Genomic DNA, 23,391 nt, shown 5'->3' on the forward strand with positions numbered 1-23,391 from the left:
ATGTCTAGTAAGCAGTTAAATATAAGTCTGGGGTATAACAGAGGGGCTAAAGCTGGAGATAATTATTTTGGAGTCATTGGGTATAGATGGGGTTGGGAACCATGGATATGAATAGAGTTTGTCTGAGAGAAAGGCTAGAGTGAGAATAATTGAGAGGCTAAGGCTTGAGCCCTGAAAAGCATTAATTTTTAAGCAGGCAGGGGAAGAGGAACCTGTAAAGGAGACTAAGCCATAACAGAGGTAGGATGAAACCCTTGCTATTACTTGATGTCAGAAGTTTTGGAATATTTGGCAAATCATTGACTATTATGTATACTTAGTATGCTTTTCATAGTGAAATGATGGCAACATTGAGAAACTCTAATGCACTGTCTTTGCAGTATTTATTCCTATAAATCCAAATGTGTTTAAAATCTCTTCAAGTGTTTTCATGTTAACTGTCCATCTTCTGTCTTGTGAGAATTTGTTGCTCTGTTTCAGTAAAATGTCTCTTCTTATGTACTCTTTGATTTGTGGAATAGACAGTCTACTGAGGCCCTAATTATGTGTGAACAAGACATTTCCAGAATGCGTCGGCAATTGGATGAGACAAATGATGAGCTGGCCCAGATCGCCAGGGAAAGAGATATCTTGGCTCATGACAATGACAATCTCCAAGAACAGTTTGCTAAAGCTAAACAAGAAAACCAGGTACACTTGTTCCTAGAATCATTTTCTCCAAGAAAAAAAAAATGCAGTTCTTGTGAGGAACAGCCCTCATTTCATTTTATAGAAGAGCTCAGATGCTGGAACTAGCCTTTTTTTTTTTTTTTTTTTTAATAACAAAATAGGCCACATAATTTTTCAATGGAATTCTTAGACACAAAGGGTTAAATATTAAAGACAAGAGAGAACAGGGCTATATTTGTATTAAATCTTAGTACTTCCTTACTGAAGGATAAATATTTGAATAATCAACAAATGAGAATAAAAACCTTCAGAACCCTTAAAGAATAGGTTTTCTTAAAAAATGGACTACGTATTATTCTGTTTTAAGTACGAATGTCCCTTGTTTTTTGGTCCTCATTAGCACTGTGATTCTTTTTAGGAAAGTTCCTCTTATAATTACTCTTTCTCCCTAAGGCAATATATTTAAGTCTAATCTGCAGTTCTCATTTCCAATAACATTTATTTTAACTTGAACATTTAAAAATCCTATTTGGAAAATTTCTTCCCTTCTCAAAATTTTTAAGACCAAATGATTTCCCCCGACTTTGATATCACTTTCAGTGTGTTTAGTTTGCATCCTGAAAGTCTGTATTCTTTAACTGTTAAAGATTATTAATTTACTTAAACAGCTATAAAGATGTAATACTTTGTTAATCATAAAAAATTATCTGAAATGTTAAAGTATTTTTTTTTAAAGTTAATGAATGATGGGATCCTGGAACAGAAAAAGGACATTATGTAAAAAAGGAAGGAACTCTGAATAAAGTATGGACTTTAGATAATAATGTATCAATATTGGTTTATTAATTGTGACATATGTACCATTCTAATGTAAAATGTTAACAACAGAGGTGCTCTTTATACTGTCTTCACAACTTTTCTGTAAATCTAAAACTATTCTAAAAGTTTGTTAAAAAAAATTAATGAATAGCAATAAAAACCAAAAGATGGGAATTTATAAGGTCTGCCTTTGTGTACTCTTTACAGCTACAGCATATGGGCTAAAGGTGGATATATCTTATTTATGAAAACCTAGAAATTTAGTTTCTATTTTTTTGATTGGTTTAGAAATAGAAGCTTATTATAGAAAGTCTTTTTTTCTAAACAAAAAGTTAAGAGTTTAAAAAAGCCCCCATGTTTTTAACACCCAGTTAGTCACTGTTACATTTGACATATTTTTTTTATTGCTATTCAGTGCACTTACAAATTTTAACACTATTTTTATACACACTTTCTATTGTAGTGGAATAAAATCACCTATCATTTTATAGCATGCTTTTTTCTACATGAAGAGGTAGTAGAGCCGAGTAAGGTTCACATGGGTTGAATCTCGCTCTCTGCATGTGATCATATAAACCAACTTCTCTGAGTCTCTGTAGCATCTGTAAAAACAGATAGTAAGTGAGACTATACCTGGAAAGCACTTACTGTACTGTCCAGTATATCACTCTATAAATATTTTATAGCTATTTTGAGCTTACTATAATATTGTAAGCATTTTCCTGCCTTGTTCAAACTTCGTAAACATTTTTTATAACCAGAAGAAAACTGTTGTCATAACAATTTACACATCTTCAAAAGTAGTTTTCTCCTTCGTTATGGTCATAGGCCCAAGGTAGAAGAGAAGTCTCTCTCTGTGGACCACAGGTTAAGAACCTGTATTGTAGAAGACTAGAAAGTGGAAACTAAAAAATTTTATCCCTCATACCACAATTTTTAACACATTGGGATAATGAGGTATTTTTGTGTTTTAGCATGATTTTTTTTTCATTTAACATAGGCAAATATTTCCCTGTATTATTAAAAATCATTCTATTATGTGGTTATGCCACTATGTAGATATACTGTTATTTACTGCATGATTCACTTAATGTGAATAAATATTGTCACTGTAACAAATAATGCCTTAATGACAGTATCTCATTAAATTTTATTACATTTCATTTCAGACTGAGTCACAGATTATGAGGTTTCTTTTTAATTATTATTTATTTATTTATTTGTAGAGTTGGGTTCGCACTATGCTGTTCAGGCTGGTCTCAAACTCTTAGGCTCAAGTGATCCTCCCAAAGTGCCAGGATTACAGGAATGAGCCACCACACCCAGCTGAGCTTTCTTTTTTAAATTAAAAAAAAATATGTAAATAGACATTTTCAAATATAATGAATCCCCATGTGCCATCTCTCACCTTCAACAATAATCAACATTTTTGTCTTTCTTGTTTTTATGAGCGTTTAAAAATTGTCTCTTGATACAGCACCAGATACCTGATCACAGATTTGCTTTCTGCAAATCTACATTTACTCCAGCAGTACGTGGAAATGCCCATTCTTTGCCACAGCCGAACAGCTCTAAATCTGTATTAATTTGATAAGCACATAGTAATGCATTGTTTCAGTTGTAGCTTATCTTCGGTTGCTGGTAAAGTTTAGTTTTTTTCAGGTCTTACCTACTTATGCTTCCCTTTGTGAATTGCCTGTTTAGGTCATTTGCCCACTTGCTATTGGGCTCATGTGTTTTCTGTTTTTATATGAGTTTATGTATTAGTATGTTAATTTTATTTGTTCCAAGTGTTTAAAATTTTGTTTATGGTATTTTTGAGATATAGAAATTTTTTGTTTTTCGTAGTCAAATGTACCTATCTTTTTTCACATAGGCACTGTCCAAAAAATTGAATGACACGCATAATGAACTTAATGACATAAAGCAGAAGGTTCAAGATACGAATCTGGAGGTTAACAAGCTGAAGAACATATTAAAGTCTGAAGTATGTGTTTTTTTTTTTCTTTTTGCTCATGATACTTAGTTTTCACTGAGTTAATTTAGAATTGAGTATACTCAGAGGGACGGGTGAATCAAAGCTTTCTTCAACACATGGTAGATTTTAGTTTTGACAATGGTGGGTTAACTACATATTTAGAATGTTCAGAAAGATGCCTTGAGAATATGCCCCTTTTGTTTTGCGACTCTGCCACTCTAGACAAGCAGAATCTTCCTAATTGGATGATGGACGAAAGGCCAGAATCAACTTGACCACACTTACAATGTAATTGAAAGTGGTGGGGTTTCCAATTACAGACCTCTGACAAAAGAAGTTCCACCTGATTATGTAGCAGATCAGAATTGATTACCCTGTTATAGGGCCATCTATTTTTTTAGGACCACAGGGCAGATGGTACTCCTCACACTTCTCTGTTAGCAATCATTTGGCCAGGCACACGTATGTGACATCAGATGACTCCAATAAGTGTGGTTCACGTGTGGCAACTCAGGAATAAACAGGCAGCTTTACTGAGGATTTTAAATATGTCTATTAGTTAAAATATTGTCTAAAGTTGAGGGAGAATGTTCCCATTAATGGTTTGAGTGGTATGTAGGTAACACTATACCTATTATAATAATCAGTCCACCTACACTATTTTATCATTTCATATCAGTCCACAAACACATCTTGAACATTTATTTATGGTATGCATAGTACTGTTAGGGGCTTTGAGACAGAAGAGAGTCTAAGGATTCCTAAATTGCAATCCTTGCTTTCAGGCAGCAAGCAGCCTGTGTAGGAAAAGCACGTGGTTTCCTACACTTCTTGATTTTAAGGTTCCAGCAATGTAATACCATAAATGAACAGAAGGCTTTTTATTTATGCAGGCTACTCAACCTCTCTGATTCTTCCCATCTGTAATCAGGAAGAACACCCAAGTAAGTGAGATAATTTAAAACACCTAGCACAGTGAGCCATCTGAATCTATTTTGGAATAGGTTAGAAATAAATAAATGAATATCCAGAGCAACATTTTTTTTTTTTTTTGAGACAGGCTCACTGTGTTGCCAGGCTGGAGTGCAGTGGTGCAATCTTGGCTCACTGAAACCTTTGCCTCCCAAGTTCAAGCAATTCTCCTGCCTCATGAGTAGCTGGGATTACAGCTAATTTTGCATTTTTAGTAGAGACAGGGGTTTCGCCATGTTAGCCAGTCTGGTCTCGAACTCCTGACCTGAAGTGATCCACCTGTCTCGGCCTCCCAAAGTACTGGGATTACAGGCATGAGCCATAGCACCCAGCCCAGAGCAACATTTAACATAGTAAGCTTTCAGCCAATGGTAAACACTTCCCTTTATCTCTCTAGTCTCTTAGTAACATTACCTGAAATTCCACCATTAGGGATTAGAACTTTTAGATTCTAGAATTATATTTTCAGACATCACACATCAAGCTTCTTATGCTCAAGTGATCCTCCCACCTTGGCCTTCCAAAGTGCTGTGGATTTTAGCATCCTAGTATGAATTTTTTTATGAGATTGCATAACACTGGATGGATACAGGCCCTGAGAAAATGAACCACAGATCCATTTTGATAGGGATAGACCATCAAGAAGTATGGAGTACTTCATTCATTCACTCATTCATGCAGTGTGCTAGGTGCTGGAGTGCCAGAGATGAAAAACAGAGAGGAAACAGAATGACTCCCAGGCAGTGGGCACAACATGAGCAAAGGTGTAGGGGAAAAAGTAGGTCCTGTAGGTAGAGTAGCATGTACAAGTGGATGATAAAGGAGAGGTAAGAAAGACCTTTGAACCCTATTTTCAGAAGCTTTTGTTAGAACTAAAACATAAAAGTTATTTAAGGATTACCTTTTAGGAAGTTTATTTTGGAAATGTCAAGAATAAACCAGAAGGGTAACAAAATTAGAAGTGGAGAGAGCAGTTAGAAGAGGTTGTAACCATAATTTAGGCGAGAAATGCAAAGGATTCCAGCTGAGGCCTATGGAGTGTTGCAGTGAGACTTGTGGGTGGCCAGAGGGAGCTGTGGATGCAGTGGAGGCACCATATTGAAGTAAAGAGATCCTGAAAGCAGGAAATAGAGAATCCCAAAGAACAGTTTCATTTTCTTTGTAGTGTTGCCTCTCAGGCTCAACACTTCTCTGGCCTCTATGGGAGGATATGAAAAAGGGTAAAATATGCTTTCTGCTTGCCAAGAAGGAGGGAGCACTGGGTGGTTGGAGGACAGGAGAGACATTCTATGGAATCCCTTTTCACTTTGAGCAATGTACTACCTGGTCACAGAACTAAATTTAATGTAAAAATGGTTCCTATTTTAGAGAAATACAAGGTGTTATTGGGGAGGCTTCACATCCACACCTAACAACACAAAGCTGCAAGGCAGTTTTAAGTGAATGACATAGACAGTAAGTACTGCACAAAAAGAGGGTAAAAATCGATGTGAATAAAATTCCTTTAAGTATATTGTACAAGCACCCTCCAAGTACATACTCTGTACACAACTATTATTGTTAGTACAATCATGGAAAACACGTATCAGGTTCCTACTGACACGTTCAGAGTATCTGAATCTTGAAAGCCAATAAGGTAGTTTCGTATATTGTTGACTGACACAGACTTGGCAAAGACCTTTCACATCAGAGGCCACAAGGTGGCAATATTAGCTGAATTTCCACCAGTAATCATAATCGAGAGATGGCGTATCTGATTTGAAAGGAGTATTAATGAGACATTATTTATTGCAATTTGGTCATTTTATTTAGCCCAGGATTTCCAATAGGGATGTGCACTATTAACAGGAGAGAAAGAGATCTTTTAAATAATTAATTACCAAAATTACAACTAATTTTTTAGAATGAATTCACCAAACCATAATAACATGTTTTTAAAAATAGCCTAATAATGATTACTTGGTCAATTATGTTGTTTGTGGAGCTGAATTTCTTCCCCTCCTTATTTCCCTACTAGAAATCAGACCCTACTTCAATTACTCTGCTCGTGATAGAATTTTGAAAGTTTAAAAACTCTGGTTCTTATTGTATGCTCAATTTATACATGAATGCATATTTACAATTACTGTTTATTGGCATAGGTTTGATAGTTTACTTCTGAGCAATTTCAGGAAAGTTACTAGACTGGCAGGGAAAGTTACTAGACTAGCAGGTAAAAGATAATCATAGAACAGTTCATGATCAAGATAATTAAGGCTGGGGCTATGAATAAAAGGCAGACACCAGACAGGAAATTATCAGAAGTTGACACTTAAAATATGCAAGTACTCAGAAGCTCTGTAGCCAGCACAGCCCAGTAAATTGGTCAGGAACAAGGGAATACACCAGTACGAAAGGCTAGAGACTCAGAAACCAGACCAGCAAGTAGTCAGTAAGCAGACATATGGGAAAAGCAGGCTGTGGAGGACTTTGAACAAAAGGAAATATAAGAACAAATTCATTCAGGTCTTGAAGAAAAGAGTAACTGACTTAAATTTACTATTTACTAGTGTTCACTGAGTGTCACTCAGGAGCCAGGGCAGATCCTGATTGTACTGTCTTTGTTAATTACAGGATGACCTGTTTTCTAAACTAAGAGTATAGATGCATTTCCTCAGGGTTCTGTTATAAATGCTTCCCATGGCAAGTGAATTCCCAATGACTTGGAAAATAATGTTTAATTTTATCATATGTTGAACATTTTAAATGTTTTAAAGTAATAGCTAAAGTTTGCTTTTCAGGAATCTGAGAACCGGCAAATGATGGAACAACTTCGAAAAGCCAATGAAGATGCTGAAAACTGGGAAAATAAAGCCCGTCAATCAGAGGCAGATAACAATACCCTCAAACTGGAACTTATCACTGCCGAGGCAGAGGGTAACAGATTAAAAGAAAAAGTAGATTCCCTCAACAGAGAGGTTGAGCAAGTAAGTTTGGAAAAATATGCTTATAATACATCCTGCATCATATTTAAGAGAGTTTTGTTTGGCCTTCCATAAAATAAATGTATGAACAAACACTAATCAATATAAGAATGTTAACCATTCTCCTTATACTTTGATTCTTCTACAATCTCTTAACTACCCTACATCCAGAACAATCATTAGCATTTGTTAAAATTAGAAACTATTTCAAACATACAAAAAAAAAAGTGCAAAAAAGGTAACAAAACAGATAAACATATCCCCAGCTCCCACATGTAAGGATACTAACATTTTGCTGTATTTGCTTCAAATGTCTTCTTGTTTAAAGAAATAAAACACTACAGATAAAACTTATCTCATCCTTTTCCCTCCTACTTTCCTAATTGCTGGTGTGCATAACTTTCCTATCAGTGCGTCTAACTCCTTTGCATATGTTTATACTTTTTCTATAATCTTACACCCACAAATAATGTATAATGTTGTTTTGTATGTTTTGGTTTTTATTTAAGTGATAACAAACATAGTTGGAGATATTCATTTGCAGCTTGCCCTCTTTGCTCAATATTATAATTTTGACACATCTACTTTGATATATATAGTGTACTGTTTTACTCAAACAGTTGCATATATTCATTGTATAAATATTTCCTTTTTAAAATTCATTCCCATATTGAAGGAAATTTAATTTTTTTTCACTTTTTTCTGTGATAAAACACTGCAAGAAACCTTTTACATTTCTCCTTGACTACATGTTTCCTTATATTTATGCCTGGAAGTGAATTTTAAAAAGCTATATGCCTGGAATAGATCCAAGATATGTGCAATTTCAACTCTTCTCTAAGTTTTTGTCAGATTGCTCTCTAAAGTGTCATTCTGCCGTTAGAAATCATGAGTTATTTTCTCAAATACAAATCAATACTTGATATTGTCTGACAATTTTTTTCTATACTTTTTGTCTTGTGCTTCCTTGATTACAAGTAAAATTGAAGACCTTTTCATGTTTCTTAGCCATTTAGGATTCTTCCTCTATGAACGTTTTCTTGAATTTCTCTGGAATGAAATTTTGGTAAACTTTGCCCATTTTTCTGTTGGGTAGCTTTTTTGGGTAACTTATCTTCTTCATATTGATTGATTTTTTTTTTTTTTTTTTTTGAGTTGAAGTCTCGCTCTGTCACCAGGCTGGAGTGCGGTGGCGATCTCGGCTTACTGCAAGCTCCGCCTCCCGGGTTCAAGTGATTCTCCTGCCTCAGCCTCCCGAGTACCTGGGACTACACGTGTGCATCACCCTGCCCAGCTAGGTTTTTTTTTTGTATGTTTAGTAAAGATGGGGGTTCACCATGTTGGCCACGATGGTCTCGATTTCTTGACCTCGTGATCCGCCCGTCTCGGCCTCCCAAAGTGCTGGGATCACAGGCATGAGCCACCACGCTCTGCCTTCATATTGATTTTTAACAGAATTCTCTATATATTCTTGATAATAATCCTTTTAAAGATATTACAATTATCTTCTCCTTGTCTGTGGTTTGTCTTTTCACCTTCCTTGCAATATAAACAGGCATGTTAAGTTCTGATATACTCAGAATTATTATCAATCTTTTCCTATATAGTTTATAATGTTATGTCTTCTTTAAGAAATCCTATACAGTCCCAAGGCCAGAGAGATACTTTCCTATATTTTCATTTAAAAGTTCTTCTAGGTCGGGCGCAGTGGCTCACACCTCTAATCCCGGCACTTTGAGAGGCCGAGGTGGGCGGATCACAAGGTCAGGAGATCGAGACCATCCTGGCTTACACGGTGAAACCCCGTCTCTACTAAAAATACAAAAAATTAGCCGGGCGAGGTGGCGGCGCCTGTGGTCCCAGCTACTCGGGAGGCTGAGGCAGGAGAATGGCGTGAACCTGGGAGGCAGAGCTTGCAGTGAGCCAAGATCGCGCCACTCACTCCAGCCTGTGCCACAGAGCGAGACTCCGTCTCAAAAAAACAGCAAAAAAGTTCTTGTAAATGTTTGAAAGTATGTGAAATTTTGACATTTACATTTAGGACTTTAACCTATTTGAGATTGATTTTGTGTAGTTTGAAGTAGACATGTAATTTTTATCTTTGTGAACAGATATCCATTATCCTTTCTTCTCTGAAATATGTCAAGTCTACTTTGTCATAAAAATAAGTTCCCATACATTCTGCCCCATTGGTCTGTTTATCCCTTTGTCAATAATACACTCTTGTAGCTACTATAATTTTATATTGAGTCTTGATATCTGGGAGAATTAATGTTCCCTCAAATTATTTTGACTGTACTTGGTCCTTATTAAACTGTCTCAAATGAATTTTAGAATCAATGTATCATATTTCGTGATTTTATATCTTTCTTCTTTTGTGTACATTGAAGACTGGAAATTTCTCTATATTTTTTTGGGTGCAGCCACCTGTAGCCCACAAGTTTTGAGGTAATGCTTTCATTGCCATTTTGTTTTTAATATCATCTAGTTTCGTTATGATTTATTTTTAATTACTAAAGTTTGTTTATTTGAGACAGAGTCTCACTCTCTTCCCAGGCTGGAGTGCAGTGGTACGATCATAGCTCACCGCAGCCTCCAGCCCCTGGGCACAAGTGATCCACCTGTCTCAGCCTCCAAGTGGCTAACACTGCAAGTGTGAGCCACCACACCCAGCTAATTTTTTAATTTTTTTGTAGCAGTGGAGTCTTACTGTATTGCCCAGGTTGGTCTTGATCTCCTGGCCTCAAGCGATCCTCCCACCTCAACCTCCCAAAGTGCTGGGTTTAGAGGCATGAGCCAGCATACTTAGCCTGAAGTTTTAAAAAACCTTCCAATGTACAGGGGACTTGAGGTTATCCGTCTATTTTTACTTTCTTGTGTCTAATATCTTATTGTCTAATGTTTCCAATATTGTGATCAGATAAAATGGCTTGTGATAATTCTTTGCTGTCTGCTAAGAATTGCTTAGTGGCAGATTATGTTATCAATATTTGATAATATTCTACATGACCTTGAAAAGCATCTGTGCTCACTTCTTGGTGGATGCATATATATGTGTTATATATATTTCCATATTAGATTAGGCTTGTTAATAGTGTCAGTCAAATCTTATAAATCCTTACTGTATTTGTATTCTTGATCTCTCAATTACTGAAAGACATGTTAAGATCTTCTGTAATTGTGGATTTGTTTATTTCTCTCTGAATGATTTTCTCACAGTTCTGGAGACTGGAAGTCTAAGATAACAGTGCCAGAAGGTTTGGTTTCTTCTGGAGCCTCTCTCCTTGGTCTGCAAATGTCTGCCTTCTTGCTACGTTCTTGCATGGCCTTTCTTCTGTGCATGCACATCTTCGGTGTCTCTCCCTATTCTTACAAGGACAGCAGTCATGTTGGGTTAGGATCCTGTCCTTATAACCCCATTTATTTAACCTTAATTACCTCTTTAAATGCCCTGTCTCCAAATAGAGTCACCCTGGGGGATTAGGGTTCAACGTATGAATTTGGAGGGGACGCAGTTTTGTGCATAACAGGTTGTTTCTAGTTTTTGGCCATGAGGAATATAGTATCTGTGAACATTGTGTTCAAGTCTGTGTGCGCATGTAAGTTTTCATTTTTCTTGGATAAATAACTAGGAGTGGAATTGCTGGATTATATGGTAAGTATGCTTAACTTTGTAAAAACCTGACAAATTGAATAAATAATATCTAGTATTTGATAGTACAACAGGGTGACTATAGTCAATAGTAATTTATTGTACATTTAAAAATAACTAAAAGTATAATTGTATTATTTGTAACACAAAGGATAAATGCTGGAGGAGATGGAGACAAAAAACAAACAAGAAACCAAAGTGGTTGCATCACTGTACACTCGCACTTGCACTGTGTGATGGTTCGAGTTGCTCTAAATCTTCTTCTCCCACACTTGGTATTGTTAATAGATGAATAAGGTTGTCACATTAGTATTTTAGTTTGCCTTTTCCTCATGACAAATGATGTTGAATAGCTTTTCACATGCTTATCGGTCATGAATCTATCTTCTTTTGTGAAATAGCTGTTCAGATCTATTGCCTTTTTATTGGCATGTTTATCTTCTTGTTATTAAGTTGTAGTTATTTTTTGAACATTTTAAATTTTGGATATTTTCTCCCAGTCGTTGGTTTGCCTTTCTGTTTTCTTAATAAAATCATTCTAAGAACAGAAGTTCTACTTCTGTTTTTGATGAAGTCCAGTTTACCAATTTTCTTTTTATACTTTGTACTTCTGTATCCTGATAAATCTTTGCATGCACCAAGGTGCATAGACTTTTTTTAGAAATTTTATATTTTTAGATTTTATGTTTAGATCTGTGCTACAATCGAATTAATACTTGTGTATGATGTAAGGGAAGGGTCAAGGTTCATATTTTCCCATACAGATACGAAGTCATCCAGCACCACTTATTGAAAAGACTTATTTCATCATTGAATTGTCTACAAAATTTTCACAAAAATCAAATGATCATATATGTGTGGATCTGTTTCTGTCCTCTCTTCTGGGTATACATCTATCCTTAGCCAGTAACCCAGTGACTTGATTAATATATCTTTATGGTAGATCTTGAATGAGTTAGTTAAGTCCTCCAAATGTGTTCTTTTCCCCAAACGTTTGGCTACTATGGTTCCTCTGCATTTCCACATACATTTAGAATGATCATATCATTTTCTACAGAAAAAAAACCCTACTTGGGGTTTGATTAGCATTATTTTGAATGTACAGATCAGTCTGGGAAGAGTTGAGATTTTAACAATATTGAGTCTTCCAATCCATAAACATAGTGTATCCACTCATTTATTTATTTAGGTACAGGTCTTTTATTTCTCTGAACAATGTTTTGTACTTTTCAGTGTACAGCTATTAAATATATTTTGTTAAATGTATCCCATATTATCTCATGAGTTTTTTTATGGCTCTTATAGAATATCTCATGAGTTTTTACAATGCCGTTGTAAAAATGATATTTTATTCTTGAATTTTTTGTTCCAGGTTTTGATAGCCTATACACAAAAGTAGAATAGAATTTTGTGACCTTTTATTCTGTAACATTGCTTAAATTCAATGTTTTAGTCCTAGTAGGTTTTTGTAGATTTTAAAAGGATTTTCTACATATGCAATTATGACCTAAATATATAAAGACAGTTTTACTGCTTCTCTTTTACTCTTCTCAGAATGCCCTTTTCTTCTGCCTAGTACTTCAGACATCAGGATTGAATAAAAGTGGTGAGAGTGGATATTTTTTTTGCCTCATATATAGCCATAAGGGAATAGGACTCAGTGTTTCATCTTTGAATATGATATTAGCTGCAGGTTTTTTGTAGAAGCTTTTTTTTTTTTTTACTTTTTTTGATATGGAGTCTCGCTCTGTTGCCCAAGCTGGGGTGCAGTGGCATGATCTCGGCTCACTGCAGACTCCGCCTCCCGGGATCAAGGGATTCTCCCACCTCAGCCTCCCGGTAGGTGGGAATACAGGGGTGTGCCACCATGCCTAGCTAATTTTTGCATTTTTTGTAGAAACGGGGTTTCATCGTGTTGGCCAGGCTTGTAGAAGCATTTTGTCAAGTTGAAAACATTCCCTTTTCTTGCAAGTTTCCTTAAAGTTGTGTCTGTGTGTGGGGTGTGTGTGTGTGTGTGTGTGTGTGTATGTGTGTGTGTGTTTCCACCAAGACTGAGTCTTGCTCTGTCGCCCAGGCTGGAATGCAGTGGCACAATCTTGGCTTACTGCAACCTCCACCTCCCAGGTTCAGGTAATTCTCCTGTCTCAGTCTCCTGAGTAGCTGGGATTACAGGCGCCCGCCACCGTGCATGGCTAATTTTTTTTTTTTTTGTATTTTTAATAGAGACAGGGTTTCGACATGTTGGCCAGGCTGGTCTCAAACTCCTGACATCAGGTGATCTGCCCACGTTGGCCTCCCAAAGTGCTGGGATTACAGGCATGAGCCATCACACCTGGCACAAGTTTACTTAGAGTTTGTGTCATGAATGGGTATAAAATTTTATCAAATGCTTTTTCTAAAGCTATTGAGATGGTCATATCACTTTTATTTTTTAGTTTGTTAAACTGGTTAATACATTGCTATAAAAAATATATTCCTGGATAGTAGGTCATGGTGGTTTTGATTTTTGTTGAGACAGGTTCTAGCTGTGTTACCCAGGCTGCACTCGTGGTACCAAGTCATGATGTATTTTCAAAAATACATTATTAGATTGCATATATATATATATTTTGGTTTTTTGAGATGGGGTCTCACTCTGTCACCCAGCCTAGAGTACACTGGTGTGCTCTCAGCTCACTGCAATCTCCATCTCCTGGGTTCAAGCAATTCTCCTGCCTCAGCCTCCTGAGTAGCTGGGATTATAGGCGCCCGCCACTATGCCCAGCAATTTTTTTGTATTTTTAGTAGAGACAGGGTTTCACCATGTTGGCCACACTGGTCTCGAACTCCTGACCTCATGATTCGCCCGCCTCAGGCTCCCAAAGTGCTGGGAGTACAGGTGCGAGCCACCTCGCCCAAGAGGATTTCTTATATCTTAAGTCATTTTGGTAATTTGTGTTTTGCTAGGATTTGCCTATCTCATCTAAGTTGTCAAATTTGTAGGCAAATTTATTCTTACTTTGTAGTTACATTCCTTTTTGCATTCCTGTTATTGGTAATTTGTAGCATTTCTCTTTTGTCTTCATCAGTCTAGCCAGAAGTTTATCATTTATGTTTATCTTTCCAAAGAAGGAGTATTAATTTCATTGATTTTTCTCTATTAATGAACTAGTTTTCTGTTTCATTGATTTCTTCTCTTTATTATTTCTTTCCTTCTAAATAATGTGTTTAATTTTCTCTTCCTATTTTAATGTAGGTGCTTATAGGTCATTGGTTTTAGCCCATTCTTCTTTTCCAAACATTTAAGGTATGTATTTTCCCCTACACAGTGCTTTAGCTGTATTCTACATATTTTTTGTATTGCTATTTTTGTGATAGCTATATTGAGAATAATTAACATGCCATATAGTTTATCCACTTAAAGTATATAATTTAATAGTGTTTAGATGTTCGTAGGGTTGTGCAGTGATCACCACAATCAATTTTAGAACATTTTCATCACTTCGAAAAGAATCACTGTACCTTTTATCACCACCAAACCCTCCATTTCAGTCTTTGATGCATTTTTAGTTCATTTTTTTTTCACATGGTGTGAAGTAAGGGTCCAAATTCATTCTTTTGCATATGTCTATCCAGTTATCTTAGTAACATTTGTTGAAAAGACTATTTCTCCCTGCACTACCCCACCCCACTCCCGAGTTTGAATGGTTTTGGCGCCTCTATCAAAAATCAATAGATCATAGACACATGGGCTTCTTCTAGACTCTTAATTCTATTTCATTGATATATGTCTGTCCTTATGTCAGTACCACACTGGCATAATTACTATTGCTTTGTAGTAGGTTTTGAAACAGAAAAGTGAAAGTCTTCCTGCTTTGTTTTCATTTTTTCAAGATTCTTTGGCTATTCTGAGTCTTTTGAATATTCATATAAATTTTAGTTTCAGCTTGTCAATTTCTACAAGGAAACCACCTGTGATTCTGATAGAGACCATGCTGAGCTGGTAGATCAATTTGGGGAATATAGCTATCTTAACAATATTAAGTCTTCTGATCCATGACCATGAGGTGTGGTTTCATTTATTAGATCTTTAATTTCTTTCAACAATATTTTGTTGTTTTCGGAGTATAAGTTAGGTCTTACTGTGTTAATTTTATTCTTAAGTATTTTATTATTTTGAATGCATCTGTAAATGGAATTGTTTTATTTTTATTTTCAGATTCTCCATTGCAAGTGTATAAAAATACAATGATTTTTGTATATCGATCTTGTATCCTGCAACCTTGCTGAACTTATTTATTAAGTCTAAAAGTTTGCAGCGAATGCCTTAGGATTTTCTATATCTGTCACCTGGGTTGGAGGATTTTCTGTATCTAAGATCATGTCATCTGTGAATAGAGATAGTTTTTACTTTTTCCTTTCCAATCTGGATGCCTTTTATTTTATTTTCTTGCCTAATTACCCTGACTAGAACTTCTAGTACACTGTTGAATAGAAGGGGCCAGAAAGGGCATCCTTGTTGCTGATTTTAGGGGGAAAGCATTTCATCTTTTACCATCAAGTATGATGTTAGCTGTTGGTTTTTTATAGATACCCTTTATGATATTGAAGAAATTTCCTTCTATTCCTACTTTGGACAGTGTATTTATCAAAAAGGGTCTTGGATTTTGTCAAATGCTTTTTGTGTATCTATTGAGATGATCATATAGTTTTTCTTTATTTTATAGATATGGTGTATTATATTAATTGACTTTCATATGCTAAGCCAACTTTGCATTTTTTGATAAATTTCACTTGGTCATGGTATATAATTATTTTTTGTGTTGCTAGATTTGGTTTTCTAGTTTTTTTGTGAAGGATTTTTTGTATTTCTAGGAGTGTCTGTAATTTTCATTTCTTGTAATGTGTTGTCTGTTTTTAATATCAGAGTGAGACTGGCCTCATAGAATGAGTTAGAAAATGTTTCCTCCTGTTCCGTTTTTCAAAACAGTGTGTATGGAATTGGCATTGATTCTTCTTTAAACGTTTGGTAAAATTTACCACTAAAGCCATCTTATAGAGAAGTTTTATGGGAAGTTTTAAAATTACTTCTTTATGGGCAGTGTTAAATTTACTAATCAATTTCTTTGTTGTTATAGATCTATACAGATAGTCTATTTTTCATGAGACAGTTTTGCTAGTTTCTGCTTTCTAGGAATTTGTTCATTTCATCCAAGATATTTAATTTATTGGCATACAGTTGTTTATAGTATATTTTTATAATCTTTTTTACTTCAGTAAGGTCACATTACTACTAATGCAGTGTGTAAGGATTGCATTACTACATTATTTCATTTCTGATTCTATTAATTGCGTGTTTTTTTCTAGATCAATCTAGCTACAAACTTGTCAATTTAGTTCATCTTTTCAGAAACTAACTTGGTTACTTGGTTGTGTTGACTATTGTTATTTCCTTTTTTTTGAGACAAAGTCTTGCTCTGTCACCTAGGCTGGAGTGCAGTGGCCTGATCTCGGCTCACTGCAAGCTCCGCCTTCCAGGTTCACGCCATTCTCCTGCCTCAGCCTCTGGAGTAGCTGGGACTACAGGCGCCCACCGCCATGCCTGGCTAATTTTTTCGTATTTTTAGTAGAGACGGGGTTTCACTGTATTAGCCAGGATGGTCTCGATCTTCTGACCTCGTAATTCGCCTTCCTCGGCCTCCCAAAGTGCTGGGATTACAGGCGTGATCCACCGCACCTGGCCGACTATTGTTATTTTCTTTATTTCAGTACTTTCTTTTCTTTTCTTTCTTTTTTTTTTTTTGTTAATTGGATACAGTGTCTTGCTCTGTTTCCCAGGCTGGAATGCAGTGGTGCGGTCACAGCTCACTGCAGCCTTGACCTCCTGGGCTCAAGTGATCTTCCCACCTCAGCCTTCCAAAGTGTTGGGATTACAGGTGTGAGCTACTCTGCCTGGTTGTTTCATTAATTTCTTTCTCTCTCTCTCTCTCTCTGGCAGTAGGAACTCTGCCTGGCTTTATTCCCCCACCAGTTTTATTAAGGTATAATCTACCAAATAAAAAATGGTATTTATTTACAGTGTACAATGTGATATTTTAATATATGTATAAATTGTGAAATAATTAAATCAAACTAATTAACATATCCAGCACCTCATATGCTTGCCTCTTTTTTTTTTTTTTTTTTTTTTTTTGTGGTGAGAACATTTAAGATCTATCCTCTTAGTAATTTTCAAACATACGGTACATTGTTGTTAACTATTGTCCCCGAAACTTATTCTTTCTGTCTAACCGAAACTTTCTCTCACCTCATCCTGCCCTATCAGCTCCAGGTAACCACCATTCTACTCTCTGCTTCTATGAGTTCAACTGCTTTACATTCCACGTGTAAGTGAGATCAGTGTTTGTCTTACTGTGCCTGGCTTCTCTCACTTAGCATAATGAACCTCTAGGGTCATCCATGTGTTCACAAATGGCAGGATTTCTGTATTTTTAAGGCTGAATAGTATTTCATTGTGTATCTATATTCCACAAGTTTGCTATCCATTCAGCCACTGATGGACACTTAGGTTGATTCCATATCTTGGCTATTGTAAATAATGCAGTGCACATGGGAACACAGGTATCTCTTTGACATACTGACTTCATTTCCTTTGGATGTATATCCAGAAGTGGGATTGCTGGGTTATATAGTAGTTCTGTTTTTAATTTTTAAAGACACTTTTGTGCTGTGTCCCATAATGGCTAAACTAATTTACATTCCCATCAATGGTGTACAAGGGGTTCCTTTTCTCCATATCCTCACCAACATTTATCTTTCATCTTTCTTGTAGTAGCCATTCCAATAGGTGTGAGGTGATTTTCTTTGCATTTCTCTAATAATTAGCAATGTTGCCCTAATGACTACCAATGTCGAGTGTTTTTTCACATACCTGTTGGCCAGTTGTGAAAAAATGACTTCTTTTGAGAAATGTCTATTCAGGCTCTTTGCCCATTTTTAAATTGGGTTATTTGTTTTCTTCCTACTGAGTTCCTTGTATATTTTGAATATTAAGCCCTTATCAGCCGTTTGTTTACAAATTTTTTTCCCATTTTGTAGATTTTCTCTTCACACTTTTCTTTGTTGTGCGGAAGCTTTTTACTTTGATCCAACCCCATTTCTCTATTTTCTCTTTTGAAGCCTATGCTTTTGGAGTTATGTCCAAAACAATCACTATGCTGGTCAATGTCAAGAAGCATTTCCTCTCCATTTTCTTCTAGCAGTTTTACCGTTTCAGGTCTTACATTTAAGTCTTTAATCCATTATGAGTTGATTTTGTATATGGTGAAATAAGGGTCCAATCTCATTCTTCTCCACAGGCAGTGTTCCCAGTATCATTTGCAGAGATCGTCCTTTCTCCACTGCATGTTGTTGGCACCTTTGTCAAAGGTCAATTGACTGTAAATGAATGGATTTATTTTTCAGCTCTCTATTCTGTTCCATTGGTCTCTATGTCTGCTTTTTATGGCATTACCATTCTGTTTTGATTACTATTGTTTTGTAGTGTATTTTGAAATCAGGTAGTGTGATGCCGCCAACTTTGTTCTTTTTGCTCAAGCTTGCTTTGTCTAAAGGGTGTATTGTGGTTCCATATGAATTTTAGGATTTTTTTTTCTATTTCTATAAAAATGCTCTTGGAATTTTGATAGGGATTACATTGAATCTGTAGATTGCTTTGGGTAGTATGAACATTAACAATATCAATTCTTCTGATCTGTAAACGTGGAATATCTTTCCTTTTATTTGTGTCTTCTTCAATTTCTTTTATCAGTGTTTTATAGTTTTCAGTGAACAGATATCTTTTTTCTTATGCTATTATAAATGGGATTGTTTTATTGATTTTATTGATTTCAATTCTGCCAGTGTGTAGAAACATTACTGATCTTTGTATGTTGTTGATTTTGTATCCTAAAATTTAGTGAATTTTTTAGTTCTAACCTTTTTTTGTTGGAGCTTTTCACCACTGAGTATGATGTTAACTGTGGGCTTGTCATATATATTCTTTATTGTGTTGAGGTACATACTTTCTATACGTGGTTTCTTTAGAGTTTTTTATGTTTATTATGAAAGGATGTTGAAGTTTGTTGAATGCATTTTCTACATGTGTTGAGATTATCATTTGATTTTTATCCTTCATTCTGTTAATGTGGCCTTTCATATGGATTGATGTGTATATGTTGAACCATCCTTGCATCTCAGGGATAAATCCTACTTGATTATAGTATATGATCCTTTTAACATGTTATCCAATTTTGTTTGCTACTATTGTTTTTTGCAAATTTTTGAATTTGTATTTAGCAAGAATATTGACATGTAGTTTCCTTGTAGAAAATGTGTAGAAAACATTGTCTTGCTCTGGTATCATGATAATGCTGACCTCTAAAAATGAATTTGGAAGTCTTCCCCTCTTTTCAATTTTTTGGAAGAATTTGAGGATTGGTGGTAATTCTTTAAATGCTTAGTAGAATTCACCCATGAAGCCATCTGGTCTTTTTTTTTGGATGTGAGATTTTTTTTTAAAAAACAACCAATCTTAACTATCAGGAATACACTATTTATTTATTTAATCTTTGAGACAAGGTCTGGTTGTGTCCCCCAGGCTGGAGTGCTGTGGTGCCAGCGAGGCTCACTGCAATCTCCATCTCTCAGGCACAAAGCATTCCCCTACCTCAGCCTCCCAAGCAGCTGGGACTACAAGTGCACGCCACTATGCTCAGCTAATTTTTGTATTTTTGGTAGAGATGGGCATGTTGTTCAGGCTGGTCTTGAACTCCTGAGCTCAAGCGATCCACCTGCCTTAGCTTCCCAAAGTGCTGGGATTACAGGCATGAGCCACTGCACCTGGCCAGATTTATTTTTATTACTGATTTAATCTCCTTACTTGCTTTGGTCTCTTTAGACTTAAAAAAATTTTTTCTCGTGATTCAGTCTTTGTAGGTTGTATATTTCTAGGAATTGTCTGTTTCTTCTACGTTATCCAATTTGTTGGCATATAATTGTTCATAGTAGTCGCTTATGATCCTTTGTATTTCTTGCGTCTCTTCTTTCATTTATAAATGTATTTATTTGAGACTTCATTTTTTCTTAGTTTGGCTAAAGTTTTCTCAGTTTTGTTTATATTTTCAGAAATCAACTCTTAGTTTCATTGATACTTTCTATTTTTCATTGATATTTCTATTTCTTTATTATTATAATTTCTGCTCTAATCTTTATATTTTTATTTCTTCTTCCTTTTGCTTGCTTTAGATTTTGTTTGCCTTTCTTTTTTAGTGTCTTCAGAAGTTAGGTTGTTGATTTGAGATTTTTTTTCTTTTTAAAGATACTGTATTAATTTTCTTCTAAGCACTGCTTTAGCGGCATCTCATAAGTTTAGATATGTTGTATGTTCATTTTAAGTCATCTCAAAGTATTTTCCAATTTTCCTTTTGATTTCTTCTTTGTTCTGTTGGTTATTTTGGACTATATTTTTTATTTCCACATATTTGTGAGTTTTCCCTTTTTTTTCTGTTATTCATTTCTAATTTAATCTCATTATTATGGTTGGAAAACATACTTTATATTTTTACAGTTTTAAAAAAATTCTTGATTTTGTTGTATTGTCCAGTGTCGTGTCTATTCTAGAGAATGTTTCATGTGCACTTGAAAAAAATGTGTATTCTACTTTGTTTGATGAAGTGATCTATAGATATCTGCTAGGCCTGATTGGTTTATAATGTTGTTTAAATCTTCTGTTTACCTGTTATCTTTTGCCTTATTGTGGTAACATTATTGTAAGTGAGGTATTGAAGTCTGAATATTAGCATTGAATTTTATCATTTTCCCTTCATTTCTGTCAGTTTTAGGTTCATTTACTTAGTCATTTGTTACTGAGTTCATATATACATATATTCTTATGCATTTCTGATGGATTGACCCTTGACCCTTGTAAAATGTCCTTCTTTATGTCTAGTAACATCTTTTAAAAGTCTGTTTTCTCTGATATTATCATAACCACTTCAGCTTTCTTATGTTGCTCTTTGCATGATACATTTTTTATCCTTTTAGTTTCAATCTATTTTACTTTGAAACTAAAGTGTGTCCCTTATAGACAGCATATAGTTGAACCTTGTTTATTTACTTAGTTTTTCACTTTCTGTGATTAAATTGCTTTATCAGTTTACATTTAATATTATTATTGATATACAGTCATGTGTTTCTTAATGATGAAAATATATTCTGAGAAATGTGCCATTAGGCAATTTTTTGTGTGTGTGTGAACATCATAGAGTGTACTTCTGGAAACCCAGATGGTATAATCTCCCAACACCTAGGCTATATGGAATAGCCTATTGTGCCTAGGCTATAAACCTGTACAGCATGTTACTGTACTGAATACGTAGGCAATAGTAATACAATGATAAGTATTTGTGTGTATAAACATATCTAAACATAGAAAAGGCGCAGTGAAAATATGATATTATAATCTTATGGGCCCACCATTATTTGTGCTGGTCCATCATTGACCAAAACATTATTATGTGTCACATGAGTGTAGTTGGATTTATATCTGACATTTTACTTTTTTCTATATGACTTATACCTTTTTGTTTCTCTATTCCTCCTTTACTGTTTCCTCTTGCGTTAAGTGTATATTATCTAATAAAACATGCAAAAAATTTTTTTGTGATTTTCATCCCTGCATTTTGTGAATTATTGGTGGTTACTGCATGCATCTAACTTACCAGAATCTACTTCAGGTTTATACTAACTTAATTCTGATGATATATGGAACTGTTACTCTTACATAGTTCTATTCCTTTTTCCTCCATTTTGTTCTATTACTGTTATACATACTGCAGGTTGAGGATCCCTTATCTAGAATGCTTGGGACCAGAAATATTTCAGATTTTGGATTTTTTTCTGATTATGGAATATTTGAATTCTACTTACTAGTTGGACTTTTCAAAATACATATGAAAATCTGAAGTCTGAAATGCTTTAATGAGCATTTCCTTTGAATGTCGTGTCAGTGCTCAAGAAGTTTTGGATTTTGGAGTATTTTGGATTTTCATATTAGGATACTCAACCTGTACTTCTGTATACTACAAAACAATGCATTGTTGCTATTATAACTTTATATAATTATGGTATTTAAAAAGCTGAGAGGAAAAATGAGGGCCATTATATATTTATAGATTTTTGTTATGTTAGCTTTCCCTCGCCCTCCCATTTCTGGGTGTCTTCGTTGTTACTTTGGCTTTGAATTAGTCTCTTTTCATTTCCTTAGTTCAATAAAGCTTTGCTTTCACCCACATTCTCTGTGCATTTATTGGTAAATATATTGTATTTTATATGTTATAGGACCAACAGTACAATTATATTTGTATCATCTTATGTAATATTATATAATTGATTTTAAAATCAGTTCAGATGGAAAAGAGATGTATTTATACTGTCTTTTATAATTACATAATTACTTTTATTGTTGCTCTTTGCTTTTTGTGTGTGTTTTTGAATTACCATCTGTGATCAGTTATTTTTAGTTTGAAGAACTTCCTTTAGTGGTTCTTATATGGTGGGTCTGCTAACAAGGCATACTCTCACTTTTTGTTTCTCTAGGAATGTATTTTTCTTTTTTTAAAATCATACTTTAAGTTCTGGGGTACAGGTGCAGAATGTGCAACTTTATTACATGGGTGTACGCATGCCATGGTGGTTTGCTGCACCCATCAACCTGTCACCTACATTACGTATTTCTCCTAATGCTATTCCTCCCCTAGCCCCCCAACCCCTGACAGGCCCCAGTGTGTGAGGTTCCCCTCCCCGTGTGCAGGTGTTCTCATTGTTCAACTCCTACTTATGAGTAAGAACACATGATGTTTGGTTTTCTGTTCTTGTGTTAGTTTGCTGAGAATGATGGTTTCCAGCTTCTTCTATGTCCCTGCAAAGAACATGAACTCATCCTTTTTTATGACTGCATAGTATTCCATAGTGTATATGTGCCACATTTTCTTAATTCAGTCTATCATTGATGGACATTTGAGTTGGTTTCAAGTCTTTGCTATTGTGAATAGTGCTGCAATAAACATACATGCACATGTGTCTTTATAGTAGATGATCTATAATCCTTTGGGTATATAACCAGTAATGGGATTGCTGGATCAAATGGTATTTCTAGTTCTAGATCCTTGAGGAATCACCACACTGTCTTCCACAATGGTTAAACTAATTTACACTCCCACCAACAGCATAAGAGCGTTCCTATTTCTCCACATCCTCTCCAGCATCTGTTGTTTTCTGACTTTCTAATGATTGCCATTCCAACTAGTGTGAGAGGGTGT

At 35.2% G+C, this 23,391-nt stretch overlaps 1 protein-coding gene across 1 annotated transcript in view; it reads left to right on the forward strand.

Annotated features, from left to right (window-relative positions):
• Positions 1–23,391, forward strand: part of TSGA10 (testis specific 10) — a 195,888-nt gene that overhangs the window by 69,858 nt on the left and 102,639 nt on the right. The window contains 3 exon segments of the mRNA XM_025353502.1: positions 522–690; positions 3,365–3,475; positions 7,219–7,404. Coding sequence (XP_025209287.1) covers positions 522–690; positions 3,365–3,475; positions 7,219–7,404 — 466 coding nt within the window.

This window comes from Theropithecus gelada, chromosome 13 (assembly GCF_003255815.1).
Source record: "Theropithecus gelada isolate Dixy chromosome 13, Tgel_1.0, whole genome shotgun sequence".
Classification (NCBI taxonomy): domain Eukaryota; kingdom Metazoa; phylum Chordata; class Mammalia; order Primates; family Cercopithecidae; genus Theropithecus; species Theropithecus gelada.